Source organism: Mirounga angustirostris, unplaced genomic scaffold (genome assembly GCF_029215605.1).
Source record: "Mirounga angustirostris isolate CCGP_5_RB_7025 unplaced genomic scaffold, mMirAng1.0.hap1 SCAF_4, whole genome shotgun sequence".
NCBI classification, from domain to species: domain Eukaryota; kingdom Metazoa; phylum Chordata; class Mammalia; order Carnivora; family Phocidae; genus Mirounga; species Mirounga angustirostris.
In genome coordinates, this window is record NW_026991712.1 from 86,181,974 (window position 1) to 86,209,925 (window position 27,952).

Sequence of the window (27,952 nt, forward strand, 5' to 3'; positions counted from 1 at the left end):
TTGAGCAAATCTCCCTGAAAATAGAATAATAAGCAAAAAGATGTGGGAGACTGGCTGGCTCAGTCAGCATGCAACTCTTGATCTTGGGGTGATGAGTTCAAGCACCAATTGGGTGCAGAGATTACTTAAAATAAATAAATAAGGAGTAAAAAGATGGAAAATAGAAGGAAAAAGTTGGGAATATTAGAGCCAGTCCAGAAGGTTCAACATACAATTAATAGGAGTTTCAGAAGAGAACATATAAAACAAAATTATCAAAGAAAAATGTGAGAAAACATCCCAGAGCTGAAGTGCATAAACTTTTAGGCAAATGAGCGCACTGAGTGGTCTTCCAAGAAATAAAAAAGACCTACAGCATGAGGGGCGCCTAGGTGGCTCAGACGGTTAAGCGTCTACCTTCGGCTCAGGTCATGATCCCAGGGTCCTGGGATCAAGCCCCACATCGGGCTCCCTGCTCCGCAGGAGGCCTGCTTCTCCCTCTGCCTGCCGCTCCCCCTGCTTGTACTCTCTCTTTCTCTCTGTCAAAAAAAATAAAACCTTAAAAAAAAAAAAAAAAGACCGCTCTTCCCCTAAGCGGCCTGAGGTGACCTCTGAAAATGGTTCGCTATTCGCTTGACCCAGAAAACCCTACGAAATCATGTAAATCAAGAGGTTCAAATCTTCGTGTTCACTTTAAGAACACACGTGAAACTACCCAGGCCATCAAGGGTCTGCATATCCAAAAAGCCACCAAGTATCTGAAAGACGTCACTTTACAGAAGCAGGGTGTGCCATTCCGTCGCTACAGTGGTGGAGTTGGTAGGTGTGCCCAGGCCAAACAGTGGGGCTGGACACAGGGTCAGTGGCCCAAGAAGAGTGCTGAATTTTTACTGCACATGCTTAAAAATGCAGAGAGAAATGCTGAACTTAAGGGCTTAGATGTTGATTCTCTGGTCATTGAGCACATCCAGGTGAACAAAGCCCCCAAGATGAGACGTAGAATGTACAGGGCTCATGGTCAGATTAACCCATACATGAGCTCTCCCTGCCACATTGAGATGATCCTTACTGAAAAAGAGCAGATTGTTCCTAAATCAGAAGAGAAGTTTGCACAGAAGAAAAAGATATCCCAGAAGAAACTGAAGAAACAAAAACTTATGGCCCGGGAGTAAATTCTGTAGAACAAATGCAAATAAAAAAAAAAGAGAGAGAGGAAAAAAAAAAAGACCTACACCACGATACATTATCATGAAATAATAGAACATCTAGGGTAAAAGAAATATACTAAAACTTCCTGAGAGAAGAGAAGTCAGTCTAACTTCAGAACTGAAGGACAGAGAGTTCCACGAGGAATATTCCTTTAAAGAAATGTTATGATCAGTTACCTGATACATTTGAACATGAGAGAGGAGTTACATTTTCAACAGTGAGTTTAGAGATGAATAAGCAACTATAAAACAAAAGCAAAGGGAGGAGGCAGGGGGATGTCATTATCAATTCAAGGGAAATTAAAAGTTGTACAAGAAAAGACATATACAGTTTGGCTTAGCTGTGGGTAAATATTGATGATTTTCTAAATGCTGATTCTGCTAAAATTATGATTCAAGGGGCACCTGGGTGGCTCAGTCGTTAAGTGTCTGCCTTCGGTTCAGGTCCTGATCCCAGGGTCCTGGGATCAAGCCCCGCATCGGGCTCCCCGCTCCGTGGGAAGCCTGCTTCTCCCTCTCCCACTCCCCTTGCTTGTGTTCCCCCTCTCGCTGTGTCTCTCTCTGTCAAATAAATAAATAAAATCTTTAAAAAATTATGATTCAATAATTAATCACCAGGGAAACGCAAATCAAAACCACAATGAGGTATCTCACACCTGTCAGAATGGCTAGAATCAAAAAGACAAGAAATAAAAAGTGTGGGGAGGATGTGGAGAAAAAGTAATCCTCATGAACCGTTGGTGGGAATGCAAATTGATGCAACCACTGTGGAAAAGAGTATGGAGTTTTTCAAAAAATTAAAAATCGAATTACCATATTATCCAGTAATTCCACTATTGGGTATCTACCCAATGAAAACAGAAACACTAATTCAAAAAGATATATGCACCCATATGTTTATTGCAGCATTATTTACAATAGCCAAGATATGAAAGCAACCCAAGTGTTCATCTATGGATAAAGAAGTTTGGTATATGTGGTATATAACACAATGGAATAGTCTTTATCCATAAAAAAGAATGAGATCTTGCCATATGCAACAACATGGATGGACCTGGAGGGTATAATGCTAAATGAAATGTCAGACAGAAAAGGACAAATACCATATGATTTCACTCATATGTGGAATTTAAGAAACAAAACAAATGAACAAATGAAGAAGAGACCAAAAAACAGACTTTTGGGGGGGGTTCCAAAGTTTTATTCAAGAACTTATATAAAATATTCCAGATAAATGAACTTTAATCCTCACCTTCCTCCTCTTTCTCATCCTGGTAAATCTGGAAGTAACAATTCATAACTGCTGTTGGCAACTGTGCACAACCAGTGACGTAGATTATTCTTCAAATATTTTTCAGTGAGATATTTCAAATGCCTTTTAGAAAAAGACACCTCAAAAGGTACAGTAATCTTGCTCTTACTCCTTTCAATAGTTGCAACCCCTCCACCGAGATTCTCAGCTTTTCTATTCACTTTGAATCTCTCTTGAGGAAACCGCTCAAAAGGGGCTGCATCCGTGATTCCATCTTCTACAGGGTGGCTGCGGTCAAGGATAAACTTCAGAGCTTGCTTCTTTTTTTGCCCCCCTTCAGCACAAGCTTTTTCACAGGTGTCAGGGTGGCAATGGAGGCGGAAAGGGAAGTGGGCATACTATGCACAGGCAAAGAGCCCGCCAAAAAAAACAGAGGTTTCGGGTTCTTGGGTTTTTTTTTAAAGATTTTATTTATTTATTTGACAGAAAGAGAGAGCACAAGCAGGGGGAGCGGCAGAGGGAGAGGGAGAAGCAGCCTCCCTGCTGAGCAAGGAGCCCGACATGGGGCTCGAGGTGGGGCTCAATCCCAGAACCCCGGGATCATCACCTGAGCCGAAGGAAGACGCTTAACCGACTGAGCCACCCAGGCGCCCCAAAAACAGAGTTTTATTTTTTATTTTTTTATTTTTTTAAAAGATTTTATTTATTTATTTGAGAGAGAGACTGAGATAGAGAGAGCATGAGAGGGGGGAGGGTCAGAGGGAGAAGCAGACTCCCTGCTGAGCAGGGAGCCCGATGTGGGACTCGATCCCGGGACTCCAGGATCACGACCTGAGCCGAAGGCAGTCGCTTAACCAACTGAGCCACCCAGGTGCCCCCCAAAACAGAGTTTTAAATACAGAGAACAAAGTGATGGTTTCCAGAGGGGAGATGGGTGGAGGGATCGGTGAAATAGGTGAAAGGGATTAATAATACACTTACCCTGATGAGCACTGAGCAATGTACAGAATTATTGAATCATGGTATTGTACACCTGAAACTAGCATAACACTATTATGTTAATTATACTTCAACAAAAAATATAATAACTATATCAGGAGGATGGGATAGAAATATGTGTTGGGGAGTAACACATGATGAGGTAAATCCTCATCTTTTGTAGTTGGAAGTTAAAAGGTAATAATATCTGGGGCTCAGTCGGTTAAGCATGGACTCTTCATGTGAGTTCAGGCCCCACATTGGGCTCCACGATGGCCATGGAGCCTACTTAAAAAAGGGGGGGGATGCCTGGGTGGTTCTGACAGTTAAGCATCTGCCTTCAGTCAGGTCATGATCCCAGGGTCCTGGGATCAAGCCCCGCATTGGGCTCCCTGCTCTGCGGGAAGCCTGCTTCTCCCTCTCCCTCTGCCTGCCACTCCCCCTGCTTGTGCTCTCTCTCTCTCTCTCTCAAATAAAAAAATAAAAATCTTTTTTAAAAAATAAGAAAAATAAATATTTAAAAAATTTTTAAAGGTATTATCTGAAACTGAAAAATCAAGAAATAGCAGTATAAACACGTTTTTGAAAATTTGGAGTTCTAGGGGCACCTGGGTGGCTCAGTCAATAAAGCATCTGCCTTCTGCTCAAGTCATGATCCCAGGATCCTGGGATGGAGCCCCACATCAGGCTCCCAGCCTGCTTTTCCCTCTCCTCCCCATTTGTGCTGTCTCTCTCGCTCAAATAAATAAAAATAAAATCTTTTTTTCTAAAAAGAAAGAAAATTTGGAGTTCTAGACTGCAAGCAACCATTAAAAAGTTGCAGTGATTGAGGAAGTACAAGTTGGATATGGGGAGAATAGAGTGTTATGACTTTTAACAATCTCTTTGGCCTTTTACACTATGTACCTGTACTGCTTTGATAAAAATCAAAATTAAATTTAAAAATTAGTATGAGGTAGTGGCACCTGGGTGGCTCAGTCAGTTAAGTGTTTGACTCTTGATTTCAGCTCAGGTCATGAACTCATGGTTGTGAGATTGAGCCCTGCACTGGGCTCTGAGCTGGGCATGGAGCCTGCTTAAGATTCTCTCTCTCCCTCTCCCACTGCCCCTCCCCGCTCCTTCCCTCTCTAAAAATAACAACAACAACAACAATAATAATATGTAGCTAACAACTGACTTGTGGATCTTCTACAAAGACAAGAAAATATATTGAGTGTTTTAGCTGTCTTTAAGCCAACATTTGCTTTTCTTTTTCTGTAGTAAAAGATAAGAATATACATATATTTTGTTATAGAGAAGTTTAGCATGCCAAATCCAAACTCACTGTTACAAGATAGAGAGCTTATTCAATGCACAATGCCTGTTGATGGGATTTTGGTATATTCTTCTGCCATGTGTTTGAATAAGTATGTTTCCCTGTTTATTTCTTAATACAGCCTGGATTTTTGACAAGGCTGTTTTGGGTTTCCATTTAACTTCAGTTCAATCATGTCAACAGCTTCCACAAATACCAAAAACAAAGTCTTAGTAACCCAAGAGTTTAATGCAATCCTACTGAAATATATTGAAATTTGATAGAAGCTGGGTGATTGGTGCAATGTGGTCCATTTAATTCAGGTTTTCTCCTGCTTGGTTATTTCAGCTGCTTTAACAAACAGTATTTTGCATTAGTGTAAATTATTTTGGTGATATTATTTCTTACAAAATGGTGGGTTTACTTTCTTTTTTTTAATTTATTTTATTATGTTAATTGCCACACATTACATCATTAGTTTTTGATGTAGTGTTCCATGATTCATTGTTTGCATATAACACCCAGTGCTCCATTCAATACCTGCCCTCTTTAATACCCATCACCAGGCTAACCCATCCCCCCACCCCCTCCCCTCTAGAACCCTCAATTTGTTTCTCAGAGTCCATAGTCTCTCATGGTTCATCTCGCCCTCCGATTTCCCCCTCTTCATTTTTCCCCTCCTACTAGTTTCTTTTTTTTTTTTTTTTAATATATAATGTATTATTTGTTTCAGAGGTACAGGTCTGTGATTTATCAGTCTTACAGAATTCACCGCGCTCACCATAGCACATACCCTCCCCAATGCCCATCACCCAGCCACCCCATCCCTCCCACCCACCACCACTCCAGCAACCCTCAGTTTGTTTCCTGAGATTAAGAATTCCTCATATCGGGCGCCTGGGTGGCTCAGTTGGTTAAGCCACTGCCTTCGGCTCAGGTCATGATCCTGGAGTCCCTGGATCGAGTCCCACATCGGGCTCCCTGCTCGGTGGGGAGTCTGCTTCTCCCTCTGACCCTCCCCCCTCTCATGTGCTCTCTCTCATTCTCTCTCTCTCAAATAAATAAATAAAATCTTTAAAAAAAAAAAAGAATTCCTCATATCAGTGAGATCATACGATACATGTCCTTTTCTGATTGAATTATTTCGCTTAGCATAATACCTAGTTCCATCGACGTCATTGCAAATGGCAAGATTTCGGGCTTTTGATGGCTGCGTAATATTCCATTGTATATATATATATACCACATATTTTCTATCCATTTATCTGTTGATGGACATGTTGGCTCTTTCCATAGTTTGGCTATTGTGGACATTGCTGCTATAAACATTGGGGATCACTTTTGGATTACTACGTTTGTATCTTTGGGGTAAATATCCAATAGTGCGATTGCTGGGTCATACAGTAGCTCTATTTTCAACTTTTTGAGGAACCCCCATACTGTTTTCCAGAGTGGCTGCCCCAGCTTGCATTCAACAGGTTTACTTTCAATATGTGTCTTTTTATTGTTTTGTTTTTGTGCCTTTTTTTGTTTCTTCTTCGTTGTTTCAATGTGTCTTTGAAGAGCTTGCTACACTCACTAATGTAGACTTTACTCACCTTTAAACCAAAATTTCCTCAATTGAACATATCTCTCACTTTATACTGAAAATCCATGAGAAGATGGTATTTGTTGTACAAAAATTTAACCATGATACAGGTGAATTTTATTTCTGTGAAATAGCTAAAAGGTCATGAGAGAGAAAAATACTAAATTTCTGCCTAGTCCTGGAACACCAATTGTAGGGTCCTTTGTCCATCTCTCCAGAGAAAGAAGGAAAGAGTGACAACTCATGTATATACGTTTGGAGGAGTATAACCTTTATGGAGGGCAATATTACAAAAAATATAGCAAAAAAAAAAAAAAACAAAAAAGGTGCACACCCCAAACTAAAAAGAAATACCACAACACATGTATTAGGGTGGCTACTTTGTTGTTGTTTTATTTTGCTTTATGTATATACATATACCTATATATGTGTGTGTGAATGTACATGTATATATATAACCCTGACAATGCCAAAGGCTGGAGCAACTGGAGCTCTCACACATTGCTGGTGGGAATGAACAACAGTACAACCACTATGACAGACAGTTTGGCTGTTTTTTACAAAGTTAAACATACACTTACCATACAACCCAGCACAGGGTGTTCACTCCCACTACTACTCCCATTCAAGAACAATAAAAAAGTAGGTTCATTCAAAAACTCTTACCCAAATGTTTATAGTGGTTTGATTCTTGGTTGTGAAAAACTAGAAACAACCCACATGTTCTTCAACTGGTAAGTGGATAAACAATGGTACATCCATAGAGTGGAAAAACTCAGCAATAAAATGCAACAAATTTCTGATATGCAACAACATGAATGAATGCTAAGTGAAAGAAGCCAGCCTCAAAAGTCTACATACTGGGGCGCCTGGGTGGCTCAGTTGGTTAAGCGACTGCCTTCGGCTCAGGTCGTGATCCTGGAGTCCCGGGATCGAGTCCCGCATCGGGCTCCCTGCTCGGCAGGGGGTCTGCTTCTCCCTCTGATCCTCCCCCTCTCATGCTCTCTGTCTCCCATTCTCTCTCTCAGATAAATAAATAAAAAATCTTAAAAAAAAAAGTCTACATACTGTATAATTTAATATATAAGACATTCTTATATGTCTTATATATTAAAGGCAAAGGCAAAATTATAGGGTCAGAAAACAGATCAGTAGTTACTAAAGGATGAGTGTGGGAAGAGAAGCTGACTACAAAGGGCACAAGGGAATTATGGTGCGGCAGGGTTCTGTATCTTGATTATGATGGTGGTTACGTGAATGTATGCATTTGTCAAAACACATAGAACTGTACACTTACAAGGATGAATTTTACTGTATATAAGTTACACCTTCATTAACCTGACTTTTTAAAAGGATTGGGGGCGCCTGGGTGGTGCAGTTGGTTAAGCACCCGAATCTTGGCTTCTGCTCAGGTCCTGATCTCAGGGTCGTGAAATCGAGCCCTGCGTCAGGCTCCATGCTCAGCGTGGAGTCTGTTTAAGACTCTCTCTCCCTACCCCTCTGCCCACCCCCACCATACGCATGCTCTCTCTCTCAAATAATAAATATATTTTTTAAAAGGGTTGAGTTTGAACTTTTTCATAATAAAAAGTTAAAATAAAAAGCATAGACCCTCTTGCAATTCTAGGAAACAATTGGACAGTGTGTAAATATGTATGAACAAGAATATTCCCATTGAAGTATTGTTACAGATAAAAACTGAAGAAAAAAAAAAAAACTCAAGCAATCCCAAGGCAGAGGATTGGATAAATATACTAGGTTATTTCTATACAATACTATGAAGTTTAAATAACTGTTGACAGAGGGGTGTCTGGGTGGCTCAGTCATTAAGCATCTGCTTTTGGCTCAGGTCATGATACCAAGGCCCTGGGATTGAACCCCACACCGGGCTCCCTTCTCGGCAAGAAGCCTGCTTCTCCCTCTCCCCCACTTGTGTTCCCTTTCTTGCTATGTCTCTCTCTGTCAGGTGAATAAATAAAATCTTTTTAAAAAAAATTTTAAAAATTAAAATAAATTGATGACAGAGAAGGGGAGAGTGGGCTCATAGTGAACTTCTTTGATTGAGTTCATTATGAAGTATAAACATTTAACTATCAAAAAATCCAAACATATCTGGTGCTTAGAGTAACTCCAAAAACACATGTGAGGTTACTATGTTCTGCTTAGTTAGCATATTGATAAATATAAGATTAGTAGGGGAAGAAGTGAATGTAAATTATAATTAAAGAATTTTCTAAAAGTGATAATACTTTGTAGCTCTAGTGAATATGAATATATACTGGGTTTTATATGTGTTCAATAATTTAATATGTAGGTCTCATTCCTTTTGTAATTAAAGAAAGGAACAAGCCATCTATTAAAGCAAAAGAAAGAAAAACAGGGAGACATGTTTATTGACATTGAAGAATGTTCACAAAATAATGTTAGGAAAAAAGGTTACAGGCCAAATATGTGTATGATATGGTCCCATTTGTGTAAAAAGTACAATATTTATACACATAAAATGTATGCATTCATTTTTTTTTAAAGATTTTATTTATTTATTTGACAGAGAAAGACACAGCGAGAGAGGGAACACAAACGGGGAGTGGGAGAGGGAGAAGCAGACTCCCTGCAGAGCAGGGAGCCCGAGGCGGGACTCGATCCCGGGACTCCAGGATCATGACCTGAGCCGAAGGCAGTCGCTCAACCAACTGAGCCACCCAGGCGCCCTGCATTCCTTTTTTTAAAAGATTTTATTTATTCACTGGAGAGAGAGAGAGAGAGCACACAAGTGGAGAGAGGGAGAGGGAGAGGGAGAAGCAGACTCCCCGCTGAGCAGGGAGCCGGGTTCAGATACAGGGCTTGATCCCAGGACCCCAGGATCATGACCTGAGCCCAAGGCAGATGCTTAACCTTCTGAGCCACCCTGGTGCCCCAAAATATGCATTTAGATGTAACTTCATAGAAAAACGTTTGTAAAATACCAAATATTAACACGGTTATTTCTTTTTTTTTAATTTTATTTATTTATTTGAGAGAGAGAAAGAGAGCATGAGATGGGGGAGGGTCAGAGGGAGAAGCAGACTGCCTGCTGAGCAGGGAGCCCAATGCGGGACTTGATCCTAGGACTCCAGGATCATGACCTGAGCCAAAGGCAGTCGCTTAACTGACTGAGCCACCCAGGCGCCCACAGTTATTTCTAATTGAAGGAATTTTAAGTGATGTTATTTTCTTTTCTTTTTTGAATCTCCTATTTTCCCTAAATTCATCAGGTATTACCTGTATAATTAAAAAATAATAAAGTAAGGATGCCTGGGTGGCTCAGTCGGTTAAGCATCTGCCTTCAGCTCTGGTCATGATCCCAGGGTCCTGGGATCAAGTCCCACATCAGGCTCCTTGCTCATCTGGGAGCCTGCTTCTCCCTCTGCCTGCCATTCTCCCTGCTTGTCCTCTCTCTCTCTCTCTGTCAAATAAATAAATAAAATCTTTTTTAAAAATTAAAAAAAAAAACAAAACATGAAGTGGGGCTTGAACTCACAATACCAAGATCAAGATCTGAGCTTCCGACTGAGCCACCCAGGTGTCCCTCCTTTTTATTTTATTTTTTTTAGAAGGAGCAAAAAAAGTCAATTTTTCCCAATGTGAATAGATTTATAACCAACCTGCGAGAGTACTACTTAATTATATATATGTCATACCTAAAATGATAAATGCGTTGGACAGTAGAACAGTAGAAAGAATGCAGGATCTACGAGCTCATTAATAGATGTATTTCACTTTTGCGGATGTTCCTTAGAAATGACTTGAAGCTTTTGTTGGGTTTTGGATTTCCTCCTCCGAGCAATGCCTCCTCAGCTACTGCAGGGAATTAATTGAGGCGGGAGCAGCAGCTGGAACCAGAAATGTCCTCTATTAAAAAAAATTCTCAATTTTCCTTAAAGGTTTTTTGTTTTTTAAATTATTTTAACACTTTTTTAAAGATTTTATTATTTATTTGAAACAGAGAGAGAGATCACAAGTAGGCAGACAGGCAGGCAGGCAGAAGGAGAAACAGGTTCCCGCTGAGCGGGGAGCCCGATGCAGGACTCAATCCCAGGACCCTGGGATCATGATCTGAGCCGAAGGCAGACGCTTAACCAACTGAGCCACCCAGGTGCTCCATTTTAACACATTTTGAGTGAGGGGTCAGTCAGAACCTGATTCTTTGTCCCAGTAGAATTTCTATATGACTTCAGCCAAGTCACTTTACCTTTTAAGATTCATGTCCTCTTAAAAAATGTATAGCTACAGTGGGGACTGCTTCTCCCTCTCCCCCTGCTTGTGCTCTCTCTCTCTCTCTGACAAATAAATAAATAAAATGTATAGCTATTTTGAGATCAAATAAGATGTGCATGAAAACACAGCAAACTCTTTCTCTTATAAGATTTCAAAGAAATCCAAATCATTTGTCACAATCTGAAATGAGAACAGACTTCTTATCTGGGGGATGATTTAAACCAGTAATAAGTTACCCATTGTAACAAGATTACACTATTATATTATCCCCTGATTCTTATTCCTATAGTGATTCAGACATAACAGTTCCTTGAAAAACAAAGAAAAAAATATCTTTAACTAGAATCTTCTCACCATGGAAGGGAAGTGGTAGAAGTGTTAATATCTGGGGCGCCTGGGTGGCTCTGTAGTTAAGCGTCTGCCTTTGGCTCAGGTCATGATCCCGGGGTCCTGGGATCGAGCCCCGCAATGAGCTCCCTGCTCCGCGGGAAGCCTGCTTCTCCCTCTCCTGCTCCCCCTGCTTGTGTTCCCTCTCTCGCTGTGTGTGTCTCTCTCTCTCTGTCAAATAAATAAATAAAATCTTTAAAAAAAAAGTGTTAATATCTTTTGCTTGGGTTGGTATACAACGTTCATTTAAGTTAGACAAATGGTAGAGAATAAGGAGAAAAGGAAGAAGACAGGCAGAATGAGGCAGCCACCAGAGCAGACAGAACAGATAACTACAATTCCAGAGCACCCTGCTATCCTTTTTCTTTCCTACTTGCAGAGGAAGCAATTTATAAAATGTATTAAGGAGAATCCTGCTTTGACAGAACCTATCCTTTGGTGTCACTCTCCAAGACAGTGAAACACGAACCTGCCTGCCTTGGAGTGGAATTTTTTGTTGTTACATATAACTCTAGGACCTGCTCCTATTCTGCGGAAAGATTGTTGGTATCAGGTAAAGAAAACCTCACCACTAGTTTCCCATCTTCTTTGATTCCCATAACATTTTGCTCTACCATTATTCAGAACTCCTCAGTGCTGCAGTCTAGTAATTGGGTAAGGTATCTATAGCCCTTAAGAGATTGTGAAATTCTTGAGGGCTGGGATTACCTCTTGTTAATTTTTTATTTCTAGGGCATGGCATGGTGCCTAGCATCTAGAAGTCCTCAATATATGATTGTAAACTAGTGAAGGTATTGTGGCTCATCTCTATAAAGATGACTGCAAATAACAATTCCAGATGCTGGAAGCCCTACCAAGAATGGCAAACTTCCTACTACCTTCCCTATTCCAGTTGGTGTAGGGCTTTGGTTCTCAAGTGGGGTCCCCTTAGACCATCAGCATCACCTGAGGACTTGCTACAAATGCAATTCTCTGGACATACTCCAGACCTACAGAATCAGAAACTATGGGAGGGAGGCCCAGAAATCTGTAATTAAACAAGCTTTCCAGATGCACACTTTCCAGATGTGTTCTGATGCACACTGATGTTTGAGAACCAGTAGTGTAGTAGGAAGTCCAACGGGGTCTGTGCTCTTGCCCTGGTTCAGCTTAGCGGCCCTGTGTCTAACCATGAGAGAATCCCTAAGCCCCTCAAAACTCTGCCTTCACAGGGAGAGTTGGAATGATGCCTGAGAACCCTTCTGGTCTAAAATTCCGCAAAATACCAAAGACAGAAAGAAAGTAAATAAATGTTCCAATGACTAGATTTAGTCATTCATTCAGCAAATATGTACGTACCAGACAGTGACCTGGACACGGAATCAGTGCAGGACACAAAATTACTCCTTTTTATTTTTTAAGATGTTATTTATTTATTTATTTATTTGAGAGAGTGAGGATGCAGGAGAGCATGAATGAACAGGGGTGGGGGGTGGGGGTGGGGACGGGGCAGAGGGAGAAGCAGACTCCCCGCTGAGCGGGGAGCCCCATGCGGGGCTCCATCCCAGGACCCTGGGATCATGACCTGAGCCGAAGGCAGACACTTAAACCAACTGAGCCACCCAAGTGCCCCACAATTACTCCTTTTTAAATAAAGTTGCAAGATTGCAGACCACAAACTTACCTGTCTTCTGTCTACAATAGTCTCACATTGCATTTGTTGGGGAATGTGAACTGGAAAGCTGAGAAAATGATCCAGAATTCTGACCACTCCTCTCCCAAATTACTTGGACTTTAATTCTTTTGTTTTTTGTTCTTTGTTTGTTTGTTTGTTTTTACTTTGACCTCAATTCTTAAGCTCTTGTGTTTGCTTAAGGGGCTTCAGTACTCATGTGTTAGGAGACAAGCGTGTGATAATAAATGTGATTATCTACCAAATTAGAATATCTCTGGGTCTACATTATTTCATGGCACAAAGTTGCTTGCTCTTTTTTTTTTTTTTAAGATTTTATTTATTTATTAGAGAGAGAGAATGAGAGAGAAAGAACACATGAGAGGGGATAGGGTCAGAGGGCGAAGCAGACTCCCTGCCGAGCAGGGAGCCCGATGCGGGCCTCGATCCAGGGACACCAGGATCATGACCTGAGCCGAAGGCAGTCGCTTAACCAACTAAGCCACCCAGGCGCCCCAGTTGCTTGCTCTTTTAAGAAATCGAATTCCAGGAGCGCCTGGGTGGTTCAGTCGTTAGGCATCTGCCTTCAGCTCAGGTCATGATCCCAGGGTCCTGGGATCAAGCCCCGCATCAAGCCCCGCATCAAGCCCCTCATCGAGCCCCGCATTGAGCCCGCATCCGGCTCCCTGCTCCGCAGGAAGCCTGCTTCTCCCTCTCCCGCTCCCCCTGCTTGTGTTCCCTCTCTCACTGTGTCTCTCTCTGTCAAATAAATAACATCTTAAAAAAAAAAAAGAAATCGAATTCCATCTAATTGTCACCTCATTGATTCTCTTTTCTCGTTACCAACTGTATTGCTTAAGTTCCTGTGTTGGCCATTCGCCTTTTTTTGTTTTTGTATTGTTTTGTTTTTTTAATTTATTTATTTGAGAGAGAGAGCAGGAGGAGGGGGAGGAGCAGAGGGAGAAGCAGACTCCCCGCTGAGCAGGGAGCCTGATGCAGGGCTTGATCCCAAGACCCTGGGATCATGACCTGAGCAGAAGGCAGACACTTAACTGACTGAGCCACCCAGGTGCCCCTCCTTTCTTTTTGATCTGCCTCCCTCCCACACTGACTCTTGTATACCCCACCACACAAACTCAGTACCTAGTGGGCTTTTGTAAGGTGTTTTAGACTATTTAGGACATTTATTGAGTTTAAACATCCTTTTTTAAAAAGAGATTTTATTTATTTATTTGACACACAGAGAGAGAGAGCATGCACAAGCAGGGGGAGCGGCAGAGGCGCTCCTAAATATCCTTTTTAAAAGGACCTCTTAATGGGATGCCTGGCTGGCTCAGTTTGAAGAGTATGCCGACTCTTGATCTTGGGGGTTGTAAGTTCTAGCCGCACGTGGGGTATAGAGATTCCTTAAGTAAGAAAAATAATAATAAAGTAAAAAGAACTTTTAAGAAAAAACAAACCAGGGGCGCCTGGGTGGCTCAGATGGTTAAGCATCTGCCTTCGGCTCAGGTCATGATTCCAGGATCCTGGGATCAAGCCCCACATCGAGCCCCACATCGAGCCCCACATCGAGCTCCACATCGAGCCCCACATCGAGCCCCACATCGGGCTCCTGGCTCAGCAGGGAGCCTGCTTCTCCCTCTCCCTCTGTCTCCCCCCCTGCTCATGCTCTCTCTCTCTCTCTGTATCTCTGTGTCTCAAATGAATAAATAAAATCTTTAAAAAAAAAAAAAAGAAAGAAAGAAAAAACAAACCAAAAAGCCACCAACCACACTTGGACATTTGATTCTCTGACCTGTTCACATTTCACTGCATTTGAAAGGACAGGAGATGGCGCCAGAAGGCAGTGGAATGCCTTGGGTTTAGCCAACTCCGGGGTAAGGAATGTGCTGGAGAGAGAAGTAGGAATTAAAACAAAGGTACCAGAGTTTGAGTAGCTACTAAGGTGAAGGGAGTGGGGGGGGTGGGATGGCATTTTGTTTTGTTTTAACATAGAAGGGTCCTCTTGACACCTACTCCAAATTAGCTTGGTGACTACAGAAATATCCATAGTAGAGCCAAAGAGCAAAATAAAGGCAAGTGCCTGGAGGACGGTGCTTGCCTCCTTACTCCCTCCCTCCCAGAAACCAAGGTCTTTGTCTACTGGGGAAGCACGAGGGCCTGGAGAGGCTGCTCACTCAGAAGTGGGAAGGTGCTGATTTGGGGCTAAGACATTTTTGTGAAACAATGTTTATTTCTGGAGGCAAAATCCCAAATCCCACCAGCAGTGAAACACTTCCCCGAAGCAGTCACACACACACATTTTAAATTAAAATTTTAAAAAATTACCAAAAGAAAAAATTCATGAGACAACCAGGAGGTGGCGCCTGGCAAGACACACTATCTGCCTGGGGAAGCTGAATTACAGCCACAGCCGCTGGACGGGGACTCTGACCTAGCGAGGTCATTCTGTCCAGGCCCATTCTTTCCTCCCATGCAATAGATGTCTCTGCTTTTCTTCCTTTCTCTGTTTCTCTGTGTTAACTATCCTGATTCCCAGGATGTCTAGTTTACACTTTATGCCTTTTATTCTTCTTAGATGAGAGGGGTGGGGCTTTGGGGAAACCCCAAAACATAAAATGCGCCTTGTAAGGGAAAAATAATTCTGTGGGTGATGAGAAAATGAAGAAGGAAATGACATCCTCCAAATGGTTTTGCTTCGCACATCAATCACAGGGACCAGAAAGGCATGACAACTCCTGCCTCAGTGGGCACTGATGATCCAGCACATGCATTATTCTGTTCATTTGGCTTTTATCCTGCTTCCTTATTTAGCTTCTGCTCCCTTTGTTTTGGCTATTTCTTGCTTCTTGGCAGGAGGGACAAGTGCAGAGGGAGCTCAAATGGGTGCCTCCTCAGGGCTGGTAACTCTGGTGAAGGGCACGGAGGAGAAAGAGGTCTCAGTGTCTAGCTTGAAATTATCTGTGTGTTTCACATTCTCTAATGAGGGCTTTAGGATGTACATTCCGATCGGGATTTCCAGTCCCGTGGGGAAACAGGCACCAGCCCACATTCCTGAGACCCAGCAGCCTATGCTCTACTCATCGAGCTCTCTGGTGGCAGATTTCACTCAGTCCCACATGTCCGGCCTCAGCCCTTTGTTGAGCAGGAGGGAAGACCCTGGGCCCCACTTCCAACTAGATCACATGGTCTCTCTCTACTCCCTCCCCTCCCTTTCTCTAGAGTCCGCCTTTTTTTTTTTTTACGGTGGTAATGATTGTTTCAAAGGTCTCCCCATCTCTCCTCCTGCCCTGGCCTCCCTGCCAGGGGTCAGTGTCCTCTTCAATGACAAAAGCCGCCCTAGATCTGGGCTCCCTGGGGAGGGAGGTGGCCGGGTCTGGCAGTTGCAGCCGCTGTCTCTCCGTGGTGCTGCTGCAGCCCCTCCCCCACTGGGCACACAAATGGGCTTTATACAGCAAACAAAACCACCCCCCCACCCAGGCCGCACAGGCACGTGGACCCAGGCCTCACCGTGGGAAGGGGGTGGTGACAGGCGCAGGAAGAGATCGGTCCAAACAAGCTCTCTTGCCTCATTTCTCTTCTTTATTTTCCACAAGCTAGGTTTTAGCCCTTGACTTCCTACCCTCCACCTGCACCCTGAGTCCCCAACTCCTATCTCCGAACTCTGGACCCTTCCTATTCCGGGGCAGTTCATATTCTGCAGGGGACAGCGAACAGGTCTTCCCACCCACTGCCCCATGCCACCCAGGGGAGTTGCTCCTCGGAGAAGCCAGACGGGGAATGAGAACACAGTGTCCCCCTGAGGGGGCTGGATTGGACCCCCAAGCCCTCCTCCCGTGGCCCAGGCCCGCTCCAGGGGACACCCACCTGGACAGTGCCCATGAGAAGAGCAGAGGAAGGAAGAGCTCACCCCAGCTGGGCGCCTGAGCCAGGGCCCGGGCTCCTGTGAACCCGCCGCGAGCTCCAACTCTGCATGCCTAATCGGCTATTTAAGGAGCTGTTCGCCAGCGACCCAGGCAGCACCCCCCCCTCCCCGCACCACCACCACAAACACTCGTCCAGAGCCACCTTAAAAGCAGGAGGCGATTGTGAAGTCGCTGGCCAGCAAGTGGAGTGAAGACTGTAGAGGTAGATGAAAAAAGAGAGAGAGGCAGCGAGAGATTTGTCCTAGGGACCCAAAACCCTTCGGTACCCTACTGAAAACCAAATCCTCTGGAAGCTCATAGAGACAGCAAGAGAAAAAGAGATAAATACAATCAGCTCAGGTCCAAGAAACTCCTCTCTCACTCTCTCTCTGTCCCTCCCTCCCTCTCCCTCTCCCTCCCTCTCTCTCTCTCTCTCCCTCTCCCCCCCCTCTTTCTCTGCCAACCCTAGTCCTCTAGTCCCCAAACTCCCAGTACCTGCTTCTTCTGGGGATACCATGTTGTTCTTCACTCTCCTGCTGGAGGTGATTTGGATCCTGGCTGCCGAAGGGGGTAGGTACATCTGGATGTCTGTGTGTCTGTCTGTGCTGATATCCACATGCTCTAGGTTTCCTTAATGGAGCGGCAGGGGGGTGGGGGGCTATAAAAGGAAGCCTAGGAGCTTGAATAATAGACTCAGGGATGTGGGGGAAGAGAGAGGAGTGGGGAGAAGAGCACTTTCCTTCTTCCCCCTTTGCTTGTCCAGCCTTGCTGTTTGTGGGGATGGGGGGGAGGGTTGGGGAACTAGCTGGGGAGCAGGATGTGTACACACACTGCGGGAATCGCTCTCCGCACTCTTTCCTGCACCGCCCTAGTCCCAGGCAGCCCTCCCAGGCCTTCTTTATTTCTGAACTCCCTCAACTAGCGAGCCAAGGAGGCAGCGAGTGAAAAAATAGAGAGGACTCTATACCCCTGCACCTCCTGACTAACTCAGACCCTGATCCCCAACTATGAACTGCATGGCCAATGTCCACTCTTGATTCTATGGGGCGACTGGTTTCCCAGTTTCTCCCTGCAAGCAGTAGCAATAACAGCCAACACTGTTGGGCCCTTTACAGCTTACAAAGGACTTTCAGAAGCTCCCAGGACATGAGGAGGACTCGGGAGACCAGGCTTCTGGGTGCTCCCAAGTGTTCCCAGGACCCCCACCCCTTATTTTTGTGTTTTCTAGGTCTAGCACAGAATCCAGTACACAGCAGGTGTGTAATCAAGATCCCTTGGAAGAGCAGGGGGTGAGGGGAAGGGCCTGAAGAACAGCAGGGGAATGCAGGGAGGAGGATGGGGTGAGGGGGCCAGCCAAATGGAAAGCTGGAAAGTGCATCTGAGGGAAAAGAAAAAAACAGGGAAAGAAGAGGAAGAGATGAAGAATCAGCATGTTGAGGATTTGGTGGGAGGGGAAAAGCAAGGCTGTCAGCCTGCACTAAATGGAACTGGGGAATTCAAGTTGACTTGAGTGTCCCATGGAGCTGGTGAGTGAGACGCTGCCTCCAGCCCTCCCCCTTGGGCTGCTTTTCAGAGTTGTCTGAACCAAGGGGTGGGTCAGAACAAGAGCCTAAGGATGAGATCAAGGATATCTCAGAAGTCTGAGGAATTTGAGAATAAGAGAGAGAGAGGAAGGAATTTCGAATTTTTTTCCCCCAGAGCTTGAATTTGAACTAGTATTGGAATAATCCAGAGAAAAGCGGCAGGAAGGCGCAAGCCATTGGCCCTGCGTGAGCCTGGACCAGCAGACCCCCAGCCTTTCAGCCTGAGATAGGGCTGCAGGAGAGGCTGGCATGTGACCCGGCTGGCAGCTCTCCCTTCCACACACAATGCTTCACTTTCAGCCGGTCTCTGCCAGCCTCGCTGCCTGGGCCACCCACCACCCTCAACGTGGCGGGGACCCTGCCCCGACTCCCACCTTCCCTAGCCATCTGGGAATCTAGAGAGCAGAGGCTCCCGCTAACGGGGAAGGCTTCCTTTAGAGCTGCTAGGACCCTAGGAGGAACTTCAGTGTTAATTCACAGCCAAGGGCGTCGCCTCACGCGCCTGACACGACGCTTTAGAGCAGATGAATAATGGCCCTTCTCCCCTGGGTAGCACCATCCCCCCCACACAACCTCCTTCCCCCCCCCCCCCCCCCGGGTTCTAGTCCCTCTCCTCCAAACCCTCTGTCCACGCGCTCACCTCACCCTAATCTTCTAAGTGTCGGACTGGCTTGGCCCCGGCTGGAGAACAGTGAGGACCGGGGCAAGCTGCACTTTTGGGTCCAGGTTAATTTTAGTCTCCGGGCTCTCTCTACTCCCTTCCCCTTCTCCTCCCCCTCTCCTCAGCACGCGCCTGCACTGCCCGGCCGGCGATTTTAAATCGGCCCCCCGACCTTTCCGCCGAGGTGTCCGGTTTCAGGGCTTCCTTCGGGAAGTGCTCGCGGAGGAGGGTGGAGAGAGAACAGAGCGAGGTGGGGCGGCACAGAGCGTCCGCGGGAGGGAGAGTGCCGGCCCACGCTGTCGTCCCCCCCCCCCCCCCCCCCCGCCGCTGCGCTGGCTGCAACCCCGCTCTCTCTGCCTTGCAGGTCAACACTGGACATATGAGGGTGAGCGCAGAACCCAAGGCCTTCCGCTCCCCCTTCCACACTGGGACCTCTTCACCTGCCGGGAAGACTGCTGTCGAGTGTGTGGGGAGTTCCCTTTAGTTTCTTTAGCTTCTGACCCTAGCTCCTCCTGCCCCCCCAGGCCCCCCGGCCCAACTTTTTACGTCAATGACTCCTAGACCCTGTTCTGTCAAATCCTGCCCCCACCCCTCCACCCCCACCCCCGATTCAGCAGAAAGACCAGTGATGTCCTCCGTCAGTCTGTGTGGGAATGAGGGAGCTGGAGTGGAGAGGAAACCAGGTAGGGAAAGGAATACTGAGCTTAGCTGCCCATCCACTTCCTGGCTCTTTTTCTGACCTCATAGATCCTCCTTGCATCTGGAATTGGGACAGAGCCTGAGGTCAGGGGTGAGGAAGAGTCTGGCAGGATAGTTGGTGACCCTGGTGGGGGTGTCCCCTGAACTGCTGACTAGCAAGCGAATTCCAGAGCCAACGCAAGGTCCTGTGTGAGAGCAAGAAATGAATGGTGGGAAGTCAGCAGAGGGAATGCAATCCCCAGGCCACTTCATAAGGGGGCTCCCAAGGAGACTTGCTCTTTCTAGGATCATTTTTCCCCCAGCTTTCCTGCCTCTGTTCTAGTCCCACCTCTCCAGGCATGCAGGTTTTCTATTCATCCCCTTTTCCTTTCATTCAGCTTTCTTGTCCCCAAACTACAGGTAAGTAAAAGCCACTACTCTATCAGGAGTAGTCTATGAGGAGAGCTGGGGAGTCCTCACTGCCTCAGGGAAGGTGAAGGGTGCTGCTGCATCAAGTCCAGCAGGGACCCCTGCCTCACCTAGCCCTGCACAACTGGGGTCTTCGCCAGGGTTGGGGGGTAGTTCCTGAAGGGTGGCTGGGGCTTGGAGGGTAGGACAAATGTCCGTGGTAATCCCCACCAGGCCCACATGGTCAAGACCACTGGCCAGCCTCTTACCCTGAGTGTGGAAGCAATGCCCAATCCCCCATCAATATCCAGACAGACAGTGTGACTTTTGACCCTGAGTTGCCCGCTCTGCAGCCCCATGGATATGACCAGCCTAGCACTGAGCCTTTGGACCTGCACAACAATGGCCACACAGGTAAAAAGCCCAGGCTCCAAGGAGGTGTAAACTCCAGTTCCAATCTTAGGAGTCAGGGAAAAGAAGCATTTGCCTAACTTCTAAATTCCTAGAAGGCTTCATCTACAAATTCAGACATGTGAGAATGGGGATGTGGTTCCTTAAAGCCAAAGGTGGGGAGTGAATGTCTACAATCAGGGTGGACTCAGCATCATAACATCAACTTGATCCTCACTGAGAAAGGGAGAGCTATGCTGGAAAAGCAGTGGTGGGAAGGACTGGGTGCTACTGGGGGAGGGAGGTAGAAAAGGCTGGCCCGAGTCTCCCAAGGAGCAGTGGCATCGGAGGGGTGGGAATGTGGCCACACTCCTCCACCAACCCTAGCTTGCTCTCTTTTCCTCACAGTGCAACTCTCTCTGCCCCCTACCATGTATCTGGAGGGACTTCCTCGAAAATATGTAGCTGCCCAGCTCCACCTGCACTGGGGTGAGACAGGGTCCCTGGGCGGATCAGAGCACCAGATCAACAGTGAAGCCACAGCTGCGGAGGTACCAGGGAGCAAGGCTTGGACTGGGACATAGTGACAGGCATGGTCGGTGCCAGAGAATGGAAGGATCTGGAAACTGAGAAGAGTCATACTTGGAGGATGAGGCCAGCCTTTGTGGGACAGGTTTAGGGCACGCTGGAGGTGGAGGTGGTGGTGGCTAGGGTCAGAGCTTTTGGGAAGGGGTAGTGGAGAAACATTAAATGATTTCATTCCCTCTCCTCTCCCTCAGCTCCACATTGTACATTATGATTCTGATTCCTATGACAGCTTGAGTGAGGCCGCTCCAAAGCCTCAGGGCCTGGCTGTCTTGGGCATCCTCATTGAGGTCAGTGGCCCCCAGTCCCTCCCAGGTCTCTCGCCCTCTCTGCCCCCTTCAGTCCTATTCTGCCCATGTCTTTTGCTGCTCTCCCTCCCTAGGCTAGTCAGCAACCCACTCTGACTGTTTACTCCATGTGTGAACGTCTTACTCCAAACACGGACTCATCCCCAACTCTCTCCCTTCCCAGGTGGGTGAGACCAAGAATCCAGTTTATGAACACATCCTGAGTCACTTGCATGAAATTAGGCATAAAGGTGAGCCTGAGATTAGACTTCAGGGGCACTTCCCCAAAAAGGCCTATGAAGCCTGGGATGACAATGAGTTAGGGGCCAGGGGCTTTGCTTCTGGGAGTGCTATCTAGGTAAGCTGGGGTACAGTGAGGGAAAGAGGAGTCCTAGTCTGATCTCCTCCAGATCAGAAGACTTCAGTGCCTCCCTTCAACGTGGGAGAGCTGCTCCCCCCACAGCTGGACCAGTTCTTCCGCTACAATGGCTCGCTCACCACACCCCCCTGCTACCAGAGTGTGCTCTGGACAGTCTTCCGTCGAAGGGCTCAGATTTCGATGGGACAGGTGAGTGGTGGAGAGGTGAGGCAGCAGAGACATAACCTCAGACCCTTTCCCACTCCACAAAGTGAGTGACACTTCTCCCTTAATCCCACTCTTCTACTCCTCAGCTGGAAGAGCTTCAGGAGACGTTGTTCTCCACAGAAGAGGAGCCCTCTAAGCTCCTGGTACGGAACTACCGAGCCCCCCAGCCTCTCAATCAGCGAACAGTCTTTGCTTCTTTCATCCAAGGTGACTGCATAGGGCTTGGAAAAGGAGATGGGAAATTGGGGGACTTGGTGGCAGGAACTAGGGAGCCTCTGGGAAGAAAAGGCAGGCTAGGACGGGAAGGAGTTTCTAGGACTTGCTTGGACTGGGAATACCCCCACCCCGAGCGCCAGGTGATGATCTCCCCCAGCATAGAGGCATAGTGTCCTGCTCCCAGCTGTGATGGGGAGCTCAAGTCCCACTGACCCATGTCTTCCTTCCTTACAGCGAGGGCCTCGTATACTACAGGTAAGACAGCCTGAACCAGGTGTGGGGGAGGGGAGTGGCGCTCCACAGTGAGTGAGGGAAGGTCTAAGTATCTACGTTAGTCCTAGGATGACATCTTCTGTGTTTCTCTCAGGTGAAATGCTGAGTTTAGGAGTGGGGATCTTGGTTGGCTGTCTTTGTCTTCTACTGGCTGTTTATTTCATCGCTAGGAAGATTCGGTGAGGTCCTACTTTCCATTCCTTTGGTCCTTTCTTTTCTACTGAAAATCACTCTATTCCATCTTTAATCTGTTTCACCTAGGACACTAGTCATTTCCATGAACCATTCCCCCTTCCAGGAAGAAGAGGCTAGGAAACCGGAAAAGCGTGGTCTTCACCTCAGCACGAGCCACAGAGGCATAGACTCCCTCACCGACATCATGGATGCCTTCCCCTCATGCCAATCAGGGAGCTTCTAAAATGAGCTGCAGGGACTGGCCAGAAAATACTGTAGGAGTAGTGGGCAGACACCCCTCCTTCCTCCAGACAGCCCCTACAGAGAGGCACGGACAGGCTCTTGTTCGTGGAATAAGAGCAGATAGCCTTCGACCTCTCAAAACCTATAGATCAGGACAACCCTATGTTGACAATGCAGACAGCAAACTGTGTTTAGTTGTAGGGGAAGTTGGGGATGTAACCCCCAAAGTCCTCCACCCCCTTACCTTTATGTCCTTTTCCCTAGATATAGGGCAGGACCTCCCCTTAGGAAAAAGACTTGTTGCTGTTGGGGTTATATTTTTTTGCTCAATATACCTGGAAATTAAAGTTTCTAATCCCACCTCTGGTCTTCCTTTGGGGCTTTTGAGAGTGGGGGAGTTCCTTAATCTCTCAGGAGGCAGAGGTGGGCAAAGGACAGGGGGAAAGAAGCATGGGTGAATAACTCTTTTTACCTCAGTCCTGCAAGGGGAGATCCGCCTCTGGAAAATACTTAACCCAAAGTTCCTGACATGTGAGACCATGAGCCCAGATTTCTGTCCTTGTACCAAAGCTATGCTGAAGGGGATCAGAGGTTGCCAGATAAGGAGGTTGGATAAGAGATGTGGGAGGACAGAAATCTCGATTAATATGTTATCCCCTCCCTTAAAAGCCAAGTTCCCCCACAATTATAAAGTTCTTTTTATTAGTCAAAATCACAATCACCTTGATTAAAAGGATGGAACATGCCATCCTCAGCAGAAAATGATACAGTTTATAGAAAACCTCCCCACCCACCCCCCCACACCCCAATTAAAAACTAGAAAAAAATCTGCCCTCCTTCCCTGTGATGTCATGGTAGTCTGACTTCTCCAGTGGCATTGCAGCTCTGGAGTGGGCCAGCTCACCGCAGCACCCTCCACTTCACCTTGGGGAGGGGAGGGATGCTGGTGGTCAAGGAGGTTAAAACATTAGTTCCAGTAATACCAGTTTCCCAAACATGCACTTCCTTCCTTTCCCCCAAGGCCTGGGACAAAGGGGAAAGGTGGACAGATATAAGCCCCACCATGAGGAGCAATTTGAGGAAGGAAAATATAGTTCAAGGAGGTTAGAAGAATTCCAACGCACCTCTTCCCTCCCCCATTCAAAAAAAGAAAAAAAGGAAGAAAGAAAAAGAAAGAAAGAAAGAAAGAAAGAAAGAAAGAAAGAAAGAAAGAAAGAAAGGGAGGAAGGAAGGAAGGAAAGAAAAGAAAAAAAGAAAGAAAAAGAGAGAAAGAAAGAAAAAGAAAAAGAAAAGAAAAACGCAGTTTGGGGTCTTTATCACACCAAAAATGGTTCCCCTCAGACCTGAGAAAAATACCAAGACGCCCAGTCTGGGGAGGAGGTACTGGGAAACTGAGAGCTCGTCTACCCTAGAGCCTCCATTAATTTCATCTCCACAGCAACAGCTAAACTAGGTCCCTTTTCTTGGCAACCTGCACTGTCCAGAACTGGAGATGGAGAAATACAGGGCGAGGAGATCAGGAGGGCACCCCAGGCCTAGGGGTTCCCCCCCACGTTCCCTCAGTCCTCGGGTGGGATGCGCAGGGCAGAATACACCATCACCCGACTGTCCTCCTGCCGTCGGCCTGCAGAGGGGAAGGGGGGTGAGTCTTGCGCAGGGTGAGGGCAGAGCACTGACACATGGGGAGTCCTGGACAACAAGGGGGTCCCCAGATGGTGGGGATAAGTACAGATTCAAACCCACCAGTCACTGACTGGCTGAACCCAGGCTGCTCCTGGTGAAGCCTAGAGACTAAAGGTCACGAGTGGACAAAGCAAAACCCTGAAGGTGGTGGGATAGACCGACGAGGAGACAGAGAATGGTGGGCAATGGACCCGGGCTAGGGCTGGGCTCAGTCATGGGCAGTGGGCAGGCAGGTGGGATCTGTCAGGCGATCAGTCCAGGTAGTCAGTCCTTACACGAGAGGCTGCGCTGGATACTTCGGAGGGAACCTCCAGCTGTGATGAAGGCCCAAAGGCCCATGGAAACAGTGACTGCATAGATGGGCAGCAGGCTGGCCTCGTACCAGGGGTTCAGGAATGTCTAGGGATGGGGTAAGGGTAGAAAAGAAGTTAGCTTCTCTCTCTGCCTAATCCCCACATTCTCTCCGTGCCTTTGACCCAAACCTCCCCCCCCCCCCCCGCCCCCGCCCCAGGTGGCTCACTCAAATCCCCCAGTCCTTCCCTTCAGGGCACCAACATCTTGTGGTTAAGAGGACTTTTGATTTTTAGCTCCCTCATAGGTTTCTGCCCCTCCTGCTCACCTCAGGCCATTTGTATTAGAGTTTGACTAATCCATTCAAACTCCTCCCGGAGCATCCCCAGAGCAGGTTATACAACTGATGCTGAGGTGAGAGACTTCTCAACACTTACCTCTCTGCCTGCTCCCTCGGTATATTTTCAAATGTTAAGAAGTGAGAATATATCTCCCCTCCATCCCACTCACCATTAAACTTTTTTCTCTCTAACTTGGGCCCATGTCCCCAACTCACCAGTCCCGAGGTCAGTAGGTGACTCCCAACCACCAGGCCCAAAGCCCAGTACCGTCTCCTCTCACAGGCATCAAAGAACACAACTCCCCAAAAGGTATGGAGCAGGATAATGGCTGCTGTCAGAAAGGCTGCGGGGAGGGAGATGGGGATGAGCTACATCCCTCATCCTCTCCCAGCCTCCTGAGATGTTGAGCCAAAGAGGTCTCCCAGTGAAGGCTAATACATCAGATCAGGGCCAGGGATGGATGGGGCATGAAGGCAAGACAGAAAGCAGGCCTTACCTGAAGTCAGGAAGTAATAGGGTGAGTCTCCATGGATGCCAACCACACCTGGCCCAAGCGCATCAGCCAAAATATTGATAACAGAGAAGACACCACTGATGATACCGAAGGAAAGACCAGAAACTGGAGGGAAGGAGGGTCTCATCAATGTCATAGATCTCTACAGCCTGATTACCAGTGATCCCACCCCATTCCCAGTCGCAATTCCCCCACACCTACTCTCCCTCCAGACCACCTCCTTGGAAGTCAGGTATGAAGGAAAAGCAGCAGCCACTTAGAACACGTGGTTGTTTTCGACTTCCCTGGGAGAGGGGGGTGTCCAACTCCCTCCTCCAGTCCCTCTCCCTTGGCTCACCATAGGCCATCTGGCGGATGGAGATGGGTGATCTTCCGTCCTCACTCAGCGATGCTAACCCCTCATCTGCCTTCCTGGGATGGGGCGGGGGTGGGGTGGGGTAGGGGAAATATGAGGGAGGGCAGTAATGCTCCTTTCCCTCTAACGTCCTCCCTTAGTGCCTCCTCTTCCAAACCCACCACCCAGGGGCTGCCCCACTTCTCATAGTGCAATCGTCTGCCCTTCTCCCCTCCTAACCATCCCATCTTCTTACTTAAGCAGCTTGTAGTAGGCAAAGCGGAACACCTCCTGTAGAAGGACAGAGACCGCAGCACCAAAAATCAGGAGGCCATACTGGAGCCGGGCATCTGACCGGTCGGTCACATGGACCAAGATGAACCAGACCACAGAGGCCAAGAGCAAGGAGACCAGCCAGAAAAATGCCCTGAGGAAAGACACGGGCAATCAGACAGGTCAGGGTAGGGAGAGCCAGGGAAATCAAGGAGGGGAACCAATCAAGGCTGCAGCATGGAAAGTGGAAGTTAGACTTCCGGATGGTCAGGGAGACTGGGAAGAGACAGGATCGGTGTCTCCACCAAGGGGGTCGTGTAGGGATCTGGACCGGGGGAAGGGACAGAAATCTGATTAATGAGTCTTCAGAGCGATGAGAGCCAGAATGTACGCGCACAGTAGGGAGAGGTATCCATTCCTGGATCCTCCCTTAGGCCGGCGGAGGTCAGCACACCCCCCCTCACGAGTCTTGGCCTTGGGCCTCTTCTGACGTCGCCGGGAGGAGTATAGGAGGAATCTGTGCGATCCCTGGAAGGCGGAAACCAACTGCGGGAAAGGGCAAATCATCTAGACCCCTGACTCGACCCTTTCCAATCTTCACCTCCGACTTGTCTCCCCCAACTCAGGCTCCCAAGCTCGCCCAGCCCCTTCCGGATCTCTCTCTCTGGCGCCCTCCCGCGTCTTGTCGACCCCCTACTCACCCCGCGACCAGGATGATTACGCGAAGAGGGTCCCCAGCCACAGTGATCAAGAAAAGCGCAAAGGCCGGGCCGAAAGCGACGAAAGTGCATCCGAAAAACACTGCGGCCCCCATGGCTGGGCAACCGGGGGCGGGGTGGAAAGCCTGGCCAAGAGGGGTGGATAGGGGGAGGACGCCAGCTGGGGAGTCCGCTTGGGGTGGCGACGCGACCCCGTGAGGGGCGCGGTGCAATGTCACCCCCGGACCCCGGGGAAGGGGAGGGGGGACACCGAAACCCCAGATACAGGTCCGCGCGACTTCCTCTACGGAAGCCGAGGAGGGAACAAACCCGGCCGCAGCCCCATGGCCACCTCCCATCCAATCCCCACCCCCCGAAGGCCAACGGAGAATCGGCGGGGGCGGAGCTGCGGGGGCGGGGCGGCACTACCTGCTGGGAGTTGTAGTCTTTCTGCCCTACTGAGCTTTCGACCTGGGTTCCGGGAGTGGCTCGAGCGGGTGAAAGGAGGGAGTGGGTCGGGACTGGCCCGGGTTCATGGGTCTGGTTGGGCCTTGGCTGCGTCTTCCTTTCGTTATTTTGTGGGGGAAGGGTAGTGGCAATTCTACGTCTTCTTGAAGAGCTGCAGAGGGGGGGAAGATCCTGTTGGAACCTAAAGGACAAATACAAAGAAAGCACAGGATAGAGGGTGCAGGGAGATAGGGACGGGTATTGTTCTTACTTGAATGAGAGGAAACGAGCTTGAGCTACTGCCTAAGAGATGAAGGTTAGACTTAAAAGTAAGATTCTTTCAACGGGCTAGTAGAGGAAACATGCAATTCAGTGAGTATATCCCTAATGAAGCCTTCATCTGTCATGACCAGAGAATCGGAGAGAATAGGAGCCTGGAGAGCAATGTTAGGAAGGAGGTTACATGGGATTTGGTGTTAAGATTTCAAAGTTAAGACTCTTTGTAAAAAAGCAATTCGAGCTATGGGGCTGAAGGAAAATCACACATACACACACACACACACACACACACACCAGCCAAGTCACACAGTTCCTTTTAGGTCATACTTCCTCCGTTTATTTTCTGAAAATGAACTCAGTGGTGTCTTTTCTTCAGGCTAGGGGAAGGCACAGTGGTTGTGTGTATTAGAGTGAGAGAAAATTAAAATAGAAGAGGGTATTGTAACCTCATCTGGATGGGGCAAAGGTCAGTCTTTAGGGAGGATATTTAGGTAAAAGAGTACCAGAAT

At 47.3% G+C, this 27,952-nt stretch overlaps 3 protein-coding genes, 1 long non-coding RNA gene and 1 pseudogene across 7 annotated transcripts; 2 read left to right on the forward strand and 3 right to left on the reverse strand.

The window, feature by feature from the left end:
- The first annotated feature begins 565 nt into the window (after positions 1–565).
- LOC123858248 (large ribosomal subunit protein uL22-like) lies at positions 566–1,183 on the forward strand. Its single transcript, XM_045895350.3, has one exon. It carries the CDS (start codon positions 597–599, stop codon positions 1,149–1,151), a length of 555 nt encoding a protein of 184 aa, XP_045751306.1. The 5' UTR covers positions 566–596; the 3' UTR covers positions 1,152–1,183.
- A 536-nt stretch (positions 1,184–1,719) lies between these two features.
- LOC123858247 (large ribosomal subunit protein eL22-like) lies at positions 1,720–3,153 on the reverse strand (annotated as a pseudogene).
- A 4,115-nt stretch (positions 3,154–7,268) lies between these two features.
- Positions 7,269–16,646, reverse strand: LOC135364124 (uncharacterized). Its single transcript, XR_010410740.1, has 3 exons — positions 16,462–16,646; positions 10,911–15,503; positions 7,269–10,171 (listed from the first exon to the last, which is right to left on the reverse strand). It is a non-coding gene; the product is annotated as an uncharacterized LOC135364124 (long non-coding RNA).
- On the forward strand, positions 16,618–23,802 carry CA14 (carbonic anhydrase 14). Of its 3 annotated transcripts, XM_045896741.3 has the most exons (12): positions 16,618–16,722; positions 16,969–17,069; positions 19,108–19,128; positions 20,064–20,243; positions 20,628–20,770; positions 20,999–21,094; positions 21,276–21,342; positions 21,502–21,659; positions 21,764–21,884; positions 22,128–22,148; positions 22,261–22,345; positions 22,465–23,802. In XM_045896741.3, exons 2-12 carry the CDS (start codon positions 17,015–17,017, stop codon positions 22,526–22,528), a joined length of 1,011 nt encoding a protein of 336 aa, XP_045752697.1. In that variant the 5' UTR covers positions 16,618–16,722; positions 16,969–17,014; the 3' UTR covers positions 22,529–23,802. The 3 variants fall into 3 exon arrangements, with proteins under 3 accessions (XP_045752697.1, XP_045752695.1, XP_064444544.1); XM_045896739.3 differs by lacking the exon at positions 16,618–16,722 and having other exon boundaries at positions 16,956–17,069; positions 19,108–19,207; XM_064588474.1 differs by lacking the exons at positions 16,618–16,722; positions 16,969–17,069 and adding an exon at positions 18,757–18,993 and having other exon boundaries at positions 19,108–19,207.
- On the reverse strand, positions 23,269–27,081 carry APH1A (aph-1 homolog A, gamma-secretase subunit). 2 transcript variants are annotated; one of them, XM_045896736.3, is made up of 7 exons: positions 26,721–27,077; positions 26,003–26,173; positions 25,750–25,823; positions 25,395–25,517; positions 25,114–25,241; positions 24,542–24,665; positions 23,269–24,207 (listed from the first exon to the last, which is right to left on the reverse strand). In XM_045896736.3, the coding sequence occupies exons 1-7, from the start codon at positions 27,074–27,076 to the stop codon at positions 24,143–24,145; spliced, it is 1,041 nt and encodes a 346-aa protein (XP_045752692.2). In that variant the 5' UTR covers position 27,077; the 3' UTR covers positions 23,269–24,142. The 2 variants fall into 2 exon arrangements, with proteins under 2 accessions (XP_045752692.2, XP_045752693.2); XM_045896737.3 differs by lacking the exon at positions 25,750–25,823 and having other exon boundaries at positions 26,003–26,037; positions 26,721–27,081.
- Positions 27,082–27,952: the final 871 nt, after the last annotated feature.